This window comes from Pyrus communis, chromosome 14 (assembly GCF_041283825.1).
Source record: "Pyrus communis isolate YQ-2024b chromosome 14, ASM4128382v1, whole genome shotgun sequence".
NCBI lineage: Eukaryota > Viridiplantae > Streptophyta > Magnoliopsida > Rosales > Rosaceae > Pyrus > Pyrus communis.
In genome coordinates this window covers 6,152,873-6,168,691 of record NC_142578.1, presented here as the reverse complement: position 1 = coordinate 6,168,691, position 15,819 = coordinate 6,152,873, and the positions used below count along the sequence as shown (strand labels likewise).

General features: G+C 40.4%; 1 protein-coding gene and 1 long non-coding RNA gene across 2 annotated transcripts; both read left to right on the top strand.

Annotated features, from left to right (window-relative positions):
* The first annotated feature begins 6,580 nt into the window (after positions 1-6,580).
* Positions 6,581-9,030, top strand: LOC137713979 (palmitoyl-acyl carrier protein thioesterase, chloroplastic). The gene is made up of 6 exons (XM_068453338.2): positions 6,581-7,132; positions 7,269-7,402; positions 7,577-7,690; positions 7,793-7,970; positions 8,086-8,154; positions 8,449-9,030. Exons 1-6 carry the CDS (start codon positions 6,713-6,715, stop codon positions 8,710-8,712), a joined length of 1,179 nt encoding a protein of 392 aa, XP_068309439.2. The 5' UTR covers positions 6,581-6,712; the 3' UTR covers positions 8,713-9,030.
* Positions 9,031-9,957: 927 nt separating this feature from the next.
* Positions 9,958-11,992, top strand: LOC148691138 (uncharacterized). The gene is made up of 4 exons (XR_015955439.1): positions 9,958-10,042; positions 10,157-10,247; positions 10,779-10,845; positions 11,706-11,992. It is a non-coding gene; the product is annotated as an uncharacterized LOC148691138 (long non-coding RNA).
* Positions 11,993-15,819: the final 3,827 nt, after the last annotated feature.

The following is a 15,819-nucleotide window of genomic DNA, read 5'->3' as shown; positions in this document are numbered from 1 at the left end:
ATTAATCAACCACCCTTTTACTATGGCATTCCCGGTCTCCCACGTCTCATACTCAGCAATGTCCTCAGCAGGTTCCTTGGTACTTCCTGTCACAAAGCCTTTTCGACCACGTCCAGCAATATGCATCTCCAATACCTTGGACCAAAGAGGGTAATTGGATCCATTCAACTTCACAGTGTTTGGCACCGCAGATGCATCGTTCTGAATAACAACGGGACTCAATACCTGATTGTTAAGTGGTTTACGGGAACCACCCTCCAACTTCAAGATTGAATCACCTTCAGCCATCTCGACTTACACACGGAAAAAGGCACCAACAATTTGATGATATGACTCACGGCAGCAACCAACCAAACAGGTGCTGCAATTCTTTTGGTGATATGACTCACGGCAGCAACCAACCAAACAGGTGCTGCAATTCTTCCAGTCACGGGGCAGCAGAGATGCTGCGATACGTCCACTACGTCAGACAAACACAGCAGCGGTAGTTTCTAGGGTTACAAGGCTCCGATGCCAAAAAGAATGATATGGGAATTTTCATATATTATTTGATACTTCTTCAAACCTAAATACATATACAATCCGTAGCCTACAAGGAAACAAATAAAACAGGATATATACAAAACCCTTCCTTCCTAATAAAGGACTCCTAGTATTTACCCTATTTACATTCCCTTTTTTTCAGTCTAAACTATGACTCACGTCTACACTCTTTTTTATTCCTTGTAATTGTGTTTAATGTAAACTTTGCAAATTTGTTCTTTGAAAATAAAATTCTATGTTTAACGCCAATAATTTACTTTCAAATGCAAAGTAAAGCATAGCATTACAACCTTGTACAATATTAAAACAATATAATTCTCAGTAGACTACAACCTAGCAATGTTTTGTGCTTTATGCGGCTGCCTAGGTGGCATCTAGGTGCTACGCGATGGTCAACCTTTCTGAGTAGGCCAAAATCGGAGAGAAAATCGGCAAACAATTAGGCGGAGCTGAGGCAGATGTTAGGCCATCTCCAACCGAAGGATCCAAAGGGTCTGAGAGCCGAAAAACGCCCGAAAACCGTATCCAACCGAGGGCTAGGCCAGAGGGCTCTTGAGCCCCATGAAATCTGAAAGAGCTAAAGGGCTAATCGGCTGGCCCAATCCAGGTAGCCCCGGGCTGAGCTAGAAATTTGAGCATTCCTGTCAGATATAATCGACAGGAATATATTATATTGATGTCGGTTATATCCGACATGAATGTTAGGTAAAAAATTTAAAAATAAAGGCTAGCTGACATTGGCTAGCCGTTATTTTTGGATTTTTTTTTTTTTACAGTTTTATTATTTTTATTATTTTTTTTACAATTTTTTTTTTCCTATAACTTCTATTTTTTTTTTCTATAAGTTCCTTGTCTCATATTTTTTTTTAAATTATATTTTTTTTTCCTATAACTTCCTAAGTCATTATACAACATTAAATTAAATTAAGTAACATGAAACTACATTAAACAATATGAAACAACATTAAATAATATTAACCAAGTTGTAGTTTTTAAAGTTAATTTGTAGTTTTAAATTGAAGTTGTAGTTTTTAAACATAAGTTGCAGTTTTTTAAATTTAAGTTGTTGTAGTTTTTAAATTTAAATAATAAATTATGTTTGGCCCTTTGGCCATCGGTTAAAGATGGAGGTAAATATGATTATATACTGTTTATTAAAATATTAATATCTTGAAGGATTAGAGGGCTAAAACGAGACCAGTTTTAACCCTCTAACCAACCTTCGGTTGGAGATGGCCTTAGACGGCTGTTGGACAGTGTAGGCGGTCGTGGTGGAGGCTAGGTGGCTCAGGAGTCAAACAATCACCACCTAGAAGAAGGCAATGAGGCATGCGGCCATCAAGGCCACACGATCCGCTGCCCGCCACCCATATAACCCATACCTTCACAACCCGTACCCACACACCCAACATCAAACGATGACTCGTAACTCACGCCTAGAATTAGATCTTAAATTTTGGAAACTGAAAAAAAAAAAAAAAAAAAAAAAAAAAAGACGAAGAGAAAGTATGATTCACCTGCAAAAAGATGGGGAAGACGAAGAGAAAGGGAAAAAAAGAATGCTTTGGGTTTAGAATCAGCCATCAATATAAAAAGCTAAAAAAATTAATCTTTATAATAATAAAAGGGTACTCGTAAATATTAATTATACCCATAAGGATGCGTTTGTTTGCCCTCACTAGCTATCACTGGACTGAAGTCTCGTGTTTGGTACTGGCAGGGACTAATTTTAATGAGATTAGATGAGACTCGCAAGGACTAACGACCTCGCTAGGAGGTCTTAGCGAGACCCCTCAAAATGCTTCGGACTACTAAGACCGTCTCTTGCGTTCGCCTTCAACTGGGTTTGACGGAAACAAATCCAAGAAATCCAAGTCTATCTGGAATTTCTACAAGTGAAGTCGGAACGGCCATGACAAAGACTTCGAAGAGGGTCATGCAGCCCCACAAGAAATCTAAGCGTTCCAACCCCAAGCCATCGTTGTCTTTCACTCCCCCAACTCCACAAACCCCGACTCCCCACCAGTTACCTCACCAAGCCTCTAGGAATTGCAAAAATACCACATTTGGGAATTGCAAAAATACCACATTTGGGAATTGCAAAACACCCAAAGAGAAGGGCAAGAGGTGGAAAGGGAAAGAAAAGGTTTGACAAAGCTTGAAATTGGGAGAAGAAAAAGGAAAGGGAGAGAGAGAGGACAGAGATGCAGAGTAGAGTTTAATTCGAGGGAAACGATGGGATACTGAAAGGAAAGATACATAGAGTGGAGAGAGGGTGAGTGAGAAAAAAAAATTGTAGATTAATAATTGTAAAATATTAGTAAATATGAATTAAAATTTAAAAAACAATTGAATTTCAAGGGAAAAAAAAAAAAAAAAAAGGTTCATGCCTTAGTCCGACACTGCACCAAACGCTTCACTAAGCTAGTCCAGTTTAGTCTAGTCTAAGCCAGTTCAGCTTAGTCCTTGAAGCTAGTCCAATCCGAGACAGTCCGGTGCAACAAACGCACCCTAAATGACTATAAATTAATTATTATTTTGTCTTTTTATTAGAGCCTCTTTTGATTTTGGCATAACTTTGCTTCATTATGTTTCACAATACAAGTTTTGTGAAAGACATGGGCCTGTATCTGTATGTTGTTGCGCCCAACCGGTTTTGTGGTTCACATTCATGATAAAGAATGGTTATTGTTGTGCTTATGTTAGAATATAAGTATATATTTTTTTAAACACAAAGTATATTTTTTAAGTGTAAATATACACTTATTTACTTAAATTTGTTTAGTCTGTCTAAACTCCTGTCTAGGTTCTGCTTAGAAACCTAGGCGCAGGGCCGGCCCTAAGGGTAGTCCAAGTAGGCGTCCACCTAGAGCTCCCACTTCTGAAGGACCCCCAAAAATATTTTATATCTTGTAATTAACATATAAATAAATAAAAAAGTAAGAAATATCATAATTCATTTGTTAGTGCAGTGGAAACGTTGGCTTCATTTTTCTTTGGGGTGGTTGAGTTCGAAACATGATGGTGCCTTTCAATCACTAGATTTTTCTTGTTTTTCAAATTTACTGCCAATCCATCTGTCCAAATGCATATAAAGTTATAAAACTCAAGTCTCATTGCAATTTTTTTTTTTCTTTCAACTTCTCATTCTCTCCATTTTTATCGAATGTTTAAACTAATTTCCTATTCTCTCCATTTCTATTGAATGTTTAAACCAACTATCATAAGGTCTTAAAGATTGTACTTTATGGTAATCAAAATTTTTAATTTCTATTTTTCTTTTCAATAACTTTTTATATAATGGATTATTTTAATATTCAATTTGTTAGTGTGATGTTGATTTTAAAAGAAGAAAAAAAACACAAGAGAAACAATTGACATTGAATTTATTATACTCATCAATCAAGTTTTATTGTTATTTACTCTCTTGATCATCAAGTTTTATTGTTCTTCACTCTCAATCTTAGACTCTTGACTACAAACATTTAGTATATTTGTGTCTAAAAACGTGAATCGTGTAATGTTTAAGTAATATTTGTATATTTATCTTCTTTTGATTTTAATTTCTAATGATATTTGATGTGAAAATAGAACTTTTCATGCATTTAGTGAATTCTTTGTTATACAAATCAATATACAAAGAATCGGAGATTAGAGAATTTTAGGGCCCCACTTCGAAGACTCGCCTAAGCCCCCCAAATTCTCAGGGCCGGCCTGCCTAGGCGCTAGGCCCTTGCTCGTCGCCTAACTAGCGCCTAGTGTCTTTTAGAACCATGCAACATAGAGCATCCAATGCACGACGCTAGGGCATCCAATATATGGCACAATTTTATATTACGGAGTATGCTACACAACGGTCCACCACTTGTGCTTTGTGAATGATATGTTGTTGTTATAAAGCTGAACTACATTTGTGCTTTTAGTTGCTGAAAAAAAAAAATTGTGAAACAACATAATAAATTACATAAATAAATGTTAATTACATTTGAAATTTATTAATAATAAAATGTTATTACTTCATTGGCTAGATTATTGCCACTTCGATAAATTGCTTTTGCTTTTGTGAAGGCTTCTTGCCAAGATTTCAAATCTTTATGTGGATTTTTTTTACCTATTCGGCAGAGATAGATTGGTTTGAAATGTTCTTTGAATTTGCTCGACAATTTGTGCATGCATCTTCTTCCCACATTTGCTCTATCGTCATCTCAGTACTCGTGACTGGCCCATTAGTAACATGCACCCAAGCCTCAAGCAAAGTAACGTCTTCCTTGATTGACCAATTTGTCTTCTTACTCAAATTTTTTTTTTTTTTTGGTAACAAATGGATTTTGAAGGTGAAAAACAAATAAGGAGATTGTGATAAAATAAATATTGAGTTATGGTGTGGAGTATGAAGAAGATGGTTAGGTATTTATTTGGAAATTCCATTTATGTATGTACTCCCGGGAAACATACAATACTCTACTCTATTTCATATTTCAAAGATCAGGAGTAATTGAAAAAGCCAGACCCAGTACAGTCCAGTATCCAGTGAAAGCCTGAATTTGATGCTAATAATATAATAATTGTACTAATCCATGAAACGCTCGGTTTCATTTCAGCATTTTTAAACCTTGAAATGCTCGGTTTCCATTTCGGTTGTAGGTGTAACCAACCTGCTGTTAAGGATATGGCAAAAAGAAATAATAGAAAAAGAGCTCCAGTATAAAGATCCTCATTAGTACGTAAACCGATTGCATAACACCACTGATAAACACCAGAATAAGCGATACTCATTGGGCCAAGAGCATCCCACGAGGAAAGGCTTCTCCAGCTGGTGTACCATCGGACTAATCCGAGCTGTTGATTTCCTTTCGCTTTGGAAATCAGATACCCCATGTTGTTCTACGTGAGAGAACCTTCAAAATTTCAATTTTTTTTACCATTGGAAACCCAAATGTCCAGATAATCACACCGTTGAAAGTCCAACGGCTAAGATGTGAGACAAAAAGATCTGTTCAAGGAAGCGCATCTGTCTTCTCAGTAATGTCAGCGTTGACGTCGCCCATAGCCAACAGACTCAAGGCTTGGCATGAAATGGCTGCGCAATCTGATGGTCACAGTAGAGCTCACTAGTAGTCCTTTACAAAATGACTGTTGGACGGGGATTTTTGAGCTAAAGGGCAATTCCAAAGCCCTTGCCTGCCTTTTGAGTCATGGATGGACTGCTCTTAGAGCTCTCTTATATTTGAAAATTTTCAACCTTAGTTGTTAGTGAAAATTCAATAAAAGATCAAGCCAAATATTTAGGAGCTGCTTTAATAACAACAAAGTATTTCTATGTGAAATGATTCCTACTCCTTCGAGATATTTTGGACTTGGTTTCCACAAACTCGGAAATGGAGAACACAAATACTTCATCTACCCCTTTATGGTGGTCAAACAATCAACAAGCTCAACCAAACCTTTTTTCAATGGGAAATGCTAAGGAGATTTTTTAAAAAAGTGGAACTACGTCACCTCATATTTTTGGTGTAATTTTCTTGACAACATTATAAAATATTGAACAAAAAACATAAGGTGACAGATGATGCCTATTTTGAGATATTCTCCCTAGCATTTCTGTTTCTTTAAAAAAAAAGCACTGATAAAATCCCCTATCAAACTTAAATACTCTTCATGACTAGAGTTAGAGGCAGATTACCCACACCATCATTTTAAAGCCTTATTATATAGAGGCATACCTTTTTCTAGCATATCATAATAGCAAGGCCAAATTAAACAACATAATTAGTGGTAGAGTTACTTATTAATCCAAAATTACTATTGTCCAAATAATCTATTATTTGAAACTCCCTTGTAAATACGCACAAAAACACCACTCAAAACATTAGCGTGGAAGCCATTGGTGCAAACTAACCCATTTCTCCCCCACCCATTCAAGTGGTTGAGCTAAAAATACCGTAATCCTCCTCCATTTCAGGAAAATCTTCCCTTTTTTTCCCATCAATCTTTTTCCTAAATTGTATAACTAGATCTCCTATTCCTTCCAATAAGTGGTTACACCTAATACTAATCTTTGACAAGAAGTGCTAAAAGCTTCACCGCCCTCTTTTATCAAACTTAAACTTTGTTGGCTTTATTTGATTCCAAAATATCTGAAAAAACAAATGAGCGCTTAGAGATTATTATGGCATCAATGGCAGCAAGAACTAATAGTATCGCCACGCTATGCCTTCCGGGGGACGTGTTGATGGCGGGGAAGAATGAGACGGCTACCAAATTAGGGTTTTATTCTTCCAGGCGTGTAGCAATGATCACGAGAAAAAATGGAAACTTTTCAGTGAGGGCCGGTGCCGGCGGAACTCCTAGAAGTGTGGAGACAATCAATGGGAAGATCAATGGTGTTCATGTGGGAGAGGCTACATTATTTGGAAACAAGAATAGTATAGAGTTGATTAATGATGATGGCGATTCACTTCCGCATTCCTCTTTGCATGGAAAGTTTGTGGAGGAAAGGTTTGTTTATAGGCAGACCTTTGTTATTAGGTCTTATGAGATTGGACCTGACAAAACTGCCACCATGGAAACCCTAATGAATCTCCTCCAGGTCCAATTTTTTCAGTTTTGCTTCAAGGAAAAAAGTGTTTACTTATTATTCAAATAAGAGATACTAATCATGAATTACTAGGATTTATATACACTTTCATTGAACTTAGTAACCTTTATATGGTTTATGGGTGCAGGAGACAGCTCTAAATCATGTGACAAGTTCCGGCCTTGCCGGAAATGGATTTGGGGCTACCCGTGAGATGAGCATCCGGAAGCTCATCTGGGTCGTCACACGGATCCACATTCAAGTACAGAGATACAACTCATGGTATGTGATGAATAATGATACAAATGATTCAAAAAATATGGTCTCTCTAGCATTACTCGTATGCATGTGTTATCGATATATGACATATAACTTTAGGCATAACTGAACTGCATGGTATGTGTACAAGTTCAAACATTTCACAAAGGGTGATGTGCAAAAATTGGTACGTGACAGGGGAGATGTGGTCGAAATCGATACTTGGGTGGATGCAGCGGGCAAAAACGGAATGCGAAGAGATTGGATTATCCGAGACTACCAGACTCAAGAAATTATTACCAGAGCTACAAGGTTTGCAATCTTCTGCTTACTGCATAATTTAACCAATGATATTAATGTTTAATTCCAAGTTTATCTTATAATTATCTGATCTCCTACATTAACTTCATGCAGCACTTGGGTGATCATGAACAGAGAGACAAGAAGGCTGTCCAAGATACCTGACCAAGTGAGGCAAGAGGTGTTACCATTCTACCTAAACAGATTTGCAATTGCTAAAGAGAAAAATGACAGTGAGAAAATCGACAAGCTCACCGATGATACTGCAGAGAGGATCACATCAGGTTTAGCAGTAAGTGCTGAAATATTAGGTCATCAAACTTTTGAATTTACTTTTCATTTCATACAATTTGGTTAGTGTAATAGTTTCTTCATATTAACTGCTTCTTTGCCTACAATTATTCCAGCCAAGATGGAGTGACATGGATGCCAACCAACATGTTAATAATGTGAAATACATTGGATGGATTTTGGAGGTACTTCACTAAACCTAATGCTCATATCTAGAAAGTACCAAAACTTGCTTAGCCAGAGCCATACCAATTTTTATGTTGATTGTTATTCTGAGCCACATATTCAAATGAGAATCCACTTGAAAAATGATTTAGATGCACATCAAATCTCGCAAGAAAGTCCAGCAAGAGAACATTTTGAACCTTTATGTGGCTAGCTTAGCTATATCGGTACATAAAGACTGCTACTAACTTTCTTTTTTGCTTTTTTTGTTTCACTGCTACTAAATTAATTAATTGGGGTTTTTTAATGAGCAGAGTGTGCCCATCAATGTATTGGGAGATTATGATCTCACAAGCATGACACTGGAGTATAGACGTGAATGTAGACAATCAAATTTGCTTGAGTCTCTAACAAGTACAACATCAAGTTTGGCTGATGACTCCAACTGCAAGAACAACTCCATCAATCGGAGACCAGACCTAGAATACACACACCTTCTCCGGATGCAGGCCGATAAGGCAGAGATAGTACGAGCACGAACGGAATGGAATACGAAACAAAAGGATAAACTGCATTGACCTCAAAATTTGCAGCAGTTTCAGTTTGTTAGCCTCACATCAATTTGTTTTCAAGCCTTTTGGTTTCCCATCTGGGTTCCTTGATTTTTATCAATTTTTTGCTTTGGCGTGCTGTATTATTCACCAGGCTGTAACCATATTTTACAAGTGCACTACACCTGTGACAGTGCAGTGCTTAGAAGGTTTTATGGAACAAGAAAATACAAAACTACCTAGTCCATATGGTTATTAGGGTAACATGTTTGTTTTTATGTTTATGAGAAGCCTTGACTATTGAAGTGAGATCAATGGACAAGGCCCTAATTTTAAATCTGATTACTCAAGACTACCATGATTGTGGAGTACAAAACTAACTCAATGGTAAGCCCAAGTCTCCCATCTATTTTCCCTTTTCTTTAAAAAATGATTAGTTGGTGGCTTCATTATCTCAGTCTATCATTCCGGAGGCCGGAAAGACTCATAAAGGCATTTTAGTCTCTCTTTGGCTACCATTGTATGATTCACTAACGTCAGAAATCAAACTTAGAACGTGCCGTACAAAATATGGAATGGAATTCATCTCTAACCATATGCCACCCCGTGGTGGTTCAAATCTCCCATCTTATTCCCCTGAAAGGTTTGGGTTTCAGAGCCTAACGACCACTTAAAACAAATGATTGCTTCTAGAGTGTAAACCAAATAAAACCTAATTATATGCATTCTTACTTATTTTGTTCTATGAAATGCGTTGAACATGTGTAACATGAGGATATTTCACTACAAGAAATGTGAGCAACAGTCACGAAGAATTGTCACAATTATTCAGTTGTGAGAAAGTATCAAGCAAGGGAGCAGGTTTTTAGCATTTGAGAGAGATTGTCACTATTATTGATTTCGTCCGTCACTAACCGTTTAACGAAAAATAAGAATGGTAACTATTGCATTATTTTTAAATATACATCAATAGAGTACCATCTGGCACAAGGGGAGAAAGGACCCACTTAGTGTAACATCCCGTCCCGGGATTTATAGAAACGTACATTGAATTTACGATTTTACCCCTAGATCGTTTTTGTCACGTTATTAGTTGTTGGTGTGGTGTGGAATGTATTGGATTACACCCACACACACACACTTTAACTTTCCGGGATTCCCTCCCTCATTCCCTCACTCTGTCTCTTTCTTTTTCTTTTTCTCTCTCTCTCCCCGAGTCTATTTCCTCTCTTCTTCTTCTTCTCTTCTCAACACACGGACCATACACACAAAACCTACTCAAACCTGCACCAATTAAGAAACCAAGACCACCATCGTGTTCGTGGAGCTGAGAGGAGTTCAAAGGTGCCATTTTCAGGTAAGAATATAGATGTTTTCACGTCGTTTCAACGAGGTCCGATTATTGCACTGTTCATGCAAACCTAATCTAGCTTGTTTTAGGAGATTCTAAGCTTGTAGATGTGTTTGTGAGGTCCCAAGGAGCCTCGGAGTAGTTCGTTGGGTGAATTTGGACGTCACGATCGTCCTGTGCAAAGTTGGCCGAGTTTTGACCTTGAAGACAGGTGAGATTCTTTAATTTTTAGGCCTTAAAACTAGTCTAACGTTGTTCTACTAGTCCTAGGCTTCATTTTGGTATAAAGAACGTGAAATTTGGTTGAAAAACGAAGGAGAAAACAAGGTTTGAAAATTACCCAGTTTTCCGGCGCCGTCGCCGGCGCCGGAGTCTCGCCGGAGAAGACAGGGGAATATTCCGTTAAGTCTAACGGAATATTCCTAACGGCAGTTAACGGTAACAGTTGGATTTAACGGAATATTCCGTCAAACTGACGGAATATTCCTGACGGCGTCAGTTGATGCCGTCAGTGTGCAGTGCACGTGGCCGCGCGTGGGGGCGCGTGGGTCCGTGCCTGTTCAGGCGCGTGGGGGCGCGTGCGTGGTCCAAAAATTTTTCTAAAAATATGTGTGTGATCCTGAGGTTGTGTAGATCACGTTGGTATATTCAATTGTCCAATTTGAGCAATGTATGAGAAGTTATTACGAGAAGTTGCTTAGGTGCTTTTAAATTAACGTTTTCGTAACTTTGTCGCGTATAGGTGATTCGTATTCCGAGGACGAGCGTACACACTCGAGGCAGGGGGGCTACGACCCTTCTAATTACCAGTGAGTGGGCTTTTGTTTTCCGTATATACCTATATACATATTAATTCCCAGAAATTAAATAGAAAAGGTTATTTGTTTTATGCCATGCATCGTATGAATGTTGTTTACGCATCATCGCATGTATTAGTAGTGGCATACATATATATAAATGTGTATTTGGTGCTGTGGACGCACAGGTAAGTGCCAGGTAAGCGGTATTCATGTGGTTATGCATTCCTGTTTATTATGCAATAGTAGTTTGAAATGCTTAGAGAGCTCATAATCTGCACCCCCGGTGTTAGTGCTCCCGCCCAGGGCCAGGGCACAGCCTTCACGTGTATGTTCACCAGCACCGCATGCTCGCCTTGGATCCAAGATAGGTGCAAGCCTGTCGTACAGACCACAATAGGTGGTTCCGACTTGTAGGTGACCCGCGATTTATCGCACAGCTTCACGTGATCGTAGCACTAGAGCATACATATATATATTACACCCAGCTTGTCGTACAGACCACGTTAGGTGGTTCCGACTCGTGTGCAGATTCAGTTATTAAGTTGAGAGTGGAGCTCTAGATGCAGCCGTACAGGTCACGTTAGGTGACTCCCGGCTGCCAGATTATATGTTATTGATGTGAATTACGCTTGAGCATTTATATTTGATCATGATATTCGGTTGTGGCATATTCTCAAGCATGAATGACATATTGTGAGCATGAATGGCATATGGTGGAGCATGATTGACATATCTATACATACGTATATATGTTCATTTTCTGGGAAGTATACAGGTTTTACGGCGAGGGGTTAGAATGTATTTTGCTAAAGAGTTTTCAAAGAACTTTGTTTTTGCCCACTCACGCTTTTGTTTTTGCGCCCCTCCAGGTTCTAGTGGTCTAGCAAGTTCGGTGGTTTATCCCAGAGGGCGTCCCGGCATTTCTGACAGACATTCACCATTGTAGGGTCACCTTCGGGTGTAAATATGTCGTATCTTTTCCTTTTGGACTGTTGTAGACTTGCTCTGAATTGTGTCTCACATACACTAGTACTTTGTATGCTATTAGGTTTTTAATTATTAGTACTTTTATATTACCTTCTTATTAGCTTCCGCACGCGCACATGGCTACGTCACCTTCGTGTGACGGCCAGCATGCCCTGATCTCGGTCGGGGTGTGTCAGTTTGGTATCAGAGCCTAGGTTTGGCAGTCCTGTGTCTTTGTGAGTATTCTAATAGTTGGTGTCTTCTGTCAGAATCATGCCGCCTCGTCGGGAACCACGTCGCTCAGATGAGTCTAGTTTCCCTGATCTTACTCAGTTGGGGGAAGTGATTGCTACAGCCCTTCAAACAGTGATGCGCCCTCCCCAGAGGACTCCTCTGGAGACTATGTATAACCTGAAGTTGGATAAGTTTAAAGGTAACGAGGGTCACGAAGGCGCAGAACGTTGGTTGGAACACCTAGAGAAGACTTTCCGTGTGTTACATAACCAGGGGAACCTTCCTATGGAACGGTGGGTTGAGACAACCTCTTGGTTTCTGGAGATGGAGTCTGCAGCTTGGTGGGAACAAGAACTTCGTAGGTTGACTCCAGCCCAGAGGACCGATTGGAATGTTTTCAAGGACGTGTTTCAGAGGAGATTTGTACCCCCTGAGTATATTGATCGTAAGAAACAGGAATTCACTGAGTTGAAACAGCGAAAGATGACGGCTAACGAGTATTATCGTAAGTTCACTGATTTGTCTCGTTACTATCCGGATGTCGCTGGTAATCCGGCGGAGATGCTTCGTCGTTTCCGTTTGGGCACTAAGAAGAGATGGCGTTCTATGGCGACTACGACTCACTGTGAGTCCTACCAGGAGTTCTATGAGATATTGTTGAGGATTGAGGACTCAGAGAATATGTCAAGTGACAGTGACGAAGAGAAAAACGGCAATCAGAAGAAAGACGACAAAGGAAAAGGTCAAACATCGCTTGGGCCTCGCCAAACTCAAAACTTCAAAAGGGGTGGTGCCAGTTCGAGTTCGTCTAGTGGTGGTTTCAGTGCCTCTGGACAGGGACGTGGAGGTAGGTTTTATGGAGATGCTCGAGGCCAGAGACAAGGTGATGGTGGCCGAAACCGAGTCCCATTTTGCCGTAGGTGTAATAACCGACACTTCGGCGAGTGCAGGCAGATTAGCAGTGGTTGTTTCACGTGTGGACAGGTGGGACATAGAGCGGTGAATTGTCCCCAGAGTCAGCAGCAGAAGCCGCAGCAGACCTTCATGCCGCCACCTGCACCGATTCGGCAAATCCAGGGTCCGAGTAATTATGGTCAAGCAGGTAGAGGTGGTGCCTATCACTATCAGGGTGATGTTGTTCCCTATGCTCCGGGACCGTATCAATACCCCCAGGACCCGTATTCACAAGGTGGTTATCCCCCGTATCCCAGCAACTACATGCCGTATCCTCCAGCTCCAACGGGTGGTTCTCAATGGTACCAAGGAGGACAGTATCAGCAGGGTGAGATTGCCACTAGTAGTGCAGGGTCTTCGAGACAGTTGAGTCAGCCCAGTCAGGGGCGTGGAGCTCAAGGTCGCGGTGTTCAAGCGAGCAGAGGTCGTGGCGGACGACAGCAGGGCCAGGGGCGTATTCACAATATTTCCCTGCAGGATGCTCAGAACAACCCGGACTTGATAATGGGTACGTTAAACATTCTTGGTTATTTTGCTAGAGTCTTAATTGATTGTGGAGCTACACATTCCGTTATTTCTCATACATTTGCTCAAGTAATGCAACCTCGCCCCACACCTCTAGGGTACGATTTAGAGTTCGCTATGCCTAGAGGAGAGAGATGTGTTGTAGATTGTATGTACCCAGGATGTCCAGTGATAGTAGAGGGTGTTGTTATGCCCGCTGATCTTATCCCGTTAGATATTGTCGATTTTGATGTGATTTTGGGCAACGATTGGTTGCACTTCTATCGTGCCAACATTGATTGTTACGGGAAAGTAGTTACGTTTCACCGTCCTGGATTACCTGAGGTTACTTTTGTGGGTGAGCAGAGTGGAGTAAGACACGGCGTTATTTCGGCTTTGCAAGCGAAGAAACTGTTGACTAAAGGTTGTCAGGGATATCTAGCTCATGTGGTGCTAGAGGAGGCCGTTCCTAGCAGAATTGAGGATGTGAGAGTGGTTAGACACTTCCCTGATGTTTTTCCTGAAGATTTACCTGGTTTACCCCCAGATCGAGATGTGGAGTTCAATGTTGAGTTGCTTCCAGGTACAAATCCTATTTCTTTAACTCCTTATCGTATGGCTCCTGCTGAGTTAAGGGAATTGAAAGTGCAGTTACAGGAATTAGTGGATAAGGGATTTATTCAACCTAGTACTTCACCTTGGGGCGCTCCAGTATTGTTTGTGAGGAAGAAAGATGGGACTTTGCGGCTGTGTATCGACTACAGGCAATTGAATCGGGTGACGATTAAAAACCGTTATCCATTGCCTCGTATCGACGATTTGTTTGATCAGCTGAGAGGTGCTTGTGTATTTTCTAAGATAGACTTGAGGTCTGGGTACTATCAGCTGAAGATTAGTAGGGATGATGTTCCTAAGACGGCGTTCAGGACTCGTTACGGTCATTACGAATTTTTGGTTATGCCGTTTGGGTTGACGAATGCACCAGCAGCTTTTATGGATTTAATGAACCGGGTATTCCAGCCTTACCTGGATAGATTTGTCATTGTCTTCATTGACGATATTCTGGTGTATTCTAAGTCCAAAGCAGAGCATGTCCGACATCTTACTTTGGTGCTGAAAAGGTTGAGGGAACACCAATTGTATGCTAAGTTTAGTAAGTGCCAGTTCTGGTTAGATCAAGTCGCATTTTTGGGGCACATCATTTCTGCTCAAGGTATTCTGGTTGATCCTCAGAAGGTTGCAGCTGTGGAGAGTTGGGAGCAACCACGAACCGTCACTGAGGTGAGAAGTTTCATTGGTTTGGCGGGATATTATCGGAGATTCGTTAAGGATTTTTCGGTAATTGCCTTGCCACTGACGAGGTTAACAAGGAAATACGTTAAGTTCGAGTGGAATGATAAGTGTGAACAGAGTTTCCAGCAGTTGAAGCATTGTCTTACTAATGCACCTGTTTTGACACTCCCGGACGATAGTGGTGATTTCGAGGTTTATAGCGATGCTTCCTTGAATGGTCTGGGATGTGTATTGATGCAGCATGGTAGGGTGATTGCTTATGCTTCGCGGCAGTTGAAAACCCATGAGATGAATTACCCTACACATGATTTGGAGTTGGCTGCTATTATCTTTGCATTGAAGTTGTGGAGACATTATCTTTACGGAGAGAAGTGTAGGATCTTCACAGATCACAAAAGTCTTCAGTATCTCTTCACCCAGAAGGAACTTAATCTTCGTCAACGGAGGTGGTTGGAGTTGCTCAGCGATTACGATTGCACGATTGATTATCACCCTGGTCGTGCGAACGTAGTGGCCGATGCACTTAGCAGGAAGTCACAGGGCCGTATTAATGCGTTGTACACTAGTCGTATTCCTCTTTTGGTGGACCTACGTACTACGGGAGTAAGGTTAGAAGCAGAAGATCAAGAAGTGGCATTGCTTGCTAATTTTCAAGTTAGGCCAATCTTGGTTGACCGGGTGCTTGAAGCTCAAGTAGCTGATGAACAGATTCAAGAACTAATTCGAGCTCGAGATCAAGGAAGGAGGCGAGATCTCAGAGTTCGTGATTCTGATGGCATGTTGATGTTAGAGGGTAGAATGTTCGTGCCTAGTAATGTGGATTTGAAGAAGGAAATTCTAGATGAAGCACATATCTCGGCTTATGCCATGCACCCAGGGGCAACTAAAATGTATCATACCATTCGATCATTTTACTATTGGCCGGGTATAAAAAGGGAGATAGCTGAGTATGTGAGCAGTTGCGCTGTTTGTCAACAGGTTAAAGCAGAAAGAAAGAAGCCGTTTGGATTGTTGCAGCCGCTTCCCGTTCCA

What these genes read in the sequence shown, in the direction of transcription:
- LOC137713979 (XM_068453338.2), top strand. Translation starts at nt 6,713, where the DNA reads ATGGCATCAATGGCAGCAAGAACTAATAGTATCGCCACGCTATGCCTT. An exon ending in CCCTAATGAATCTCCTCCAG is followed by an intron (nt 7,133 to 7,268) that starts GTCCAATTTTTT and finishes TTATGGGTGCAG; the next exon opens with GAGACAGCTCTAAATCATGT. An exon ending in GTACAGAGATACAACTCATG is followed by an intron (nt 7,403 to 7,576) that starts GTATGTGATGAA and finishes GGTACGTGACAG; the next exon opens with GGGAGATGTGGTCGAAATCG.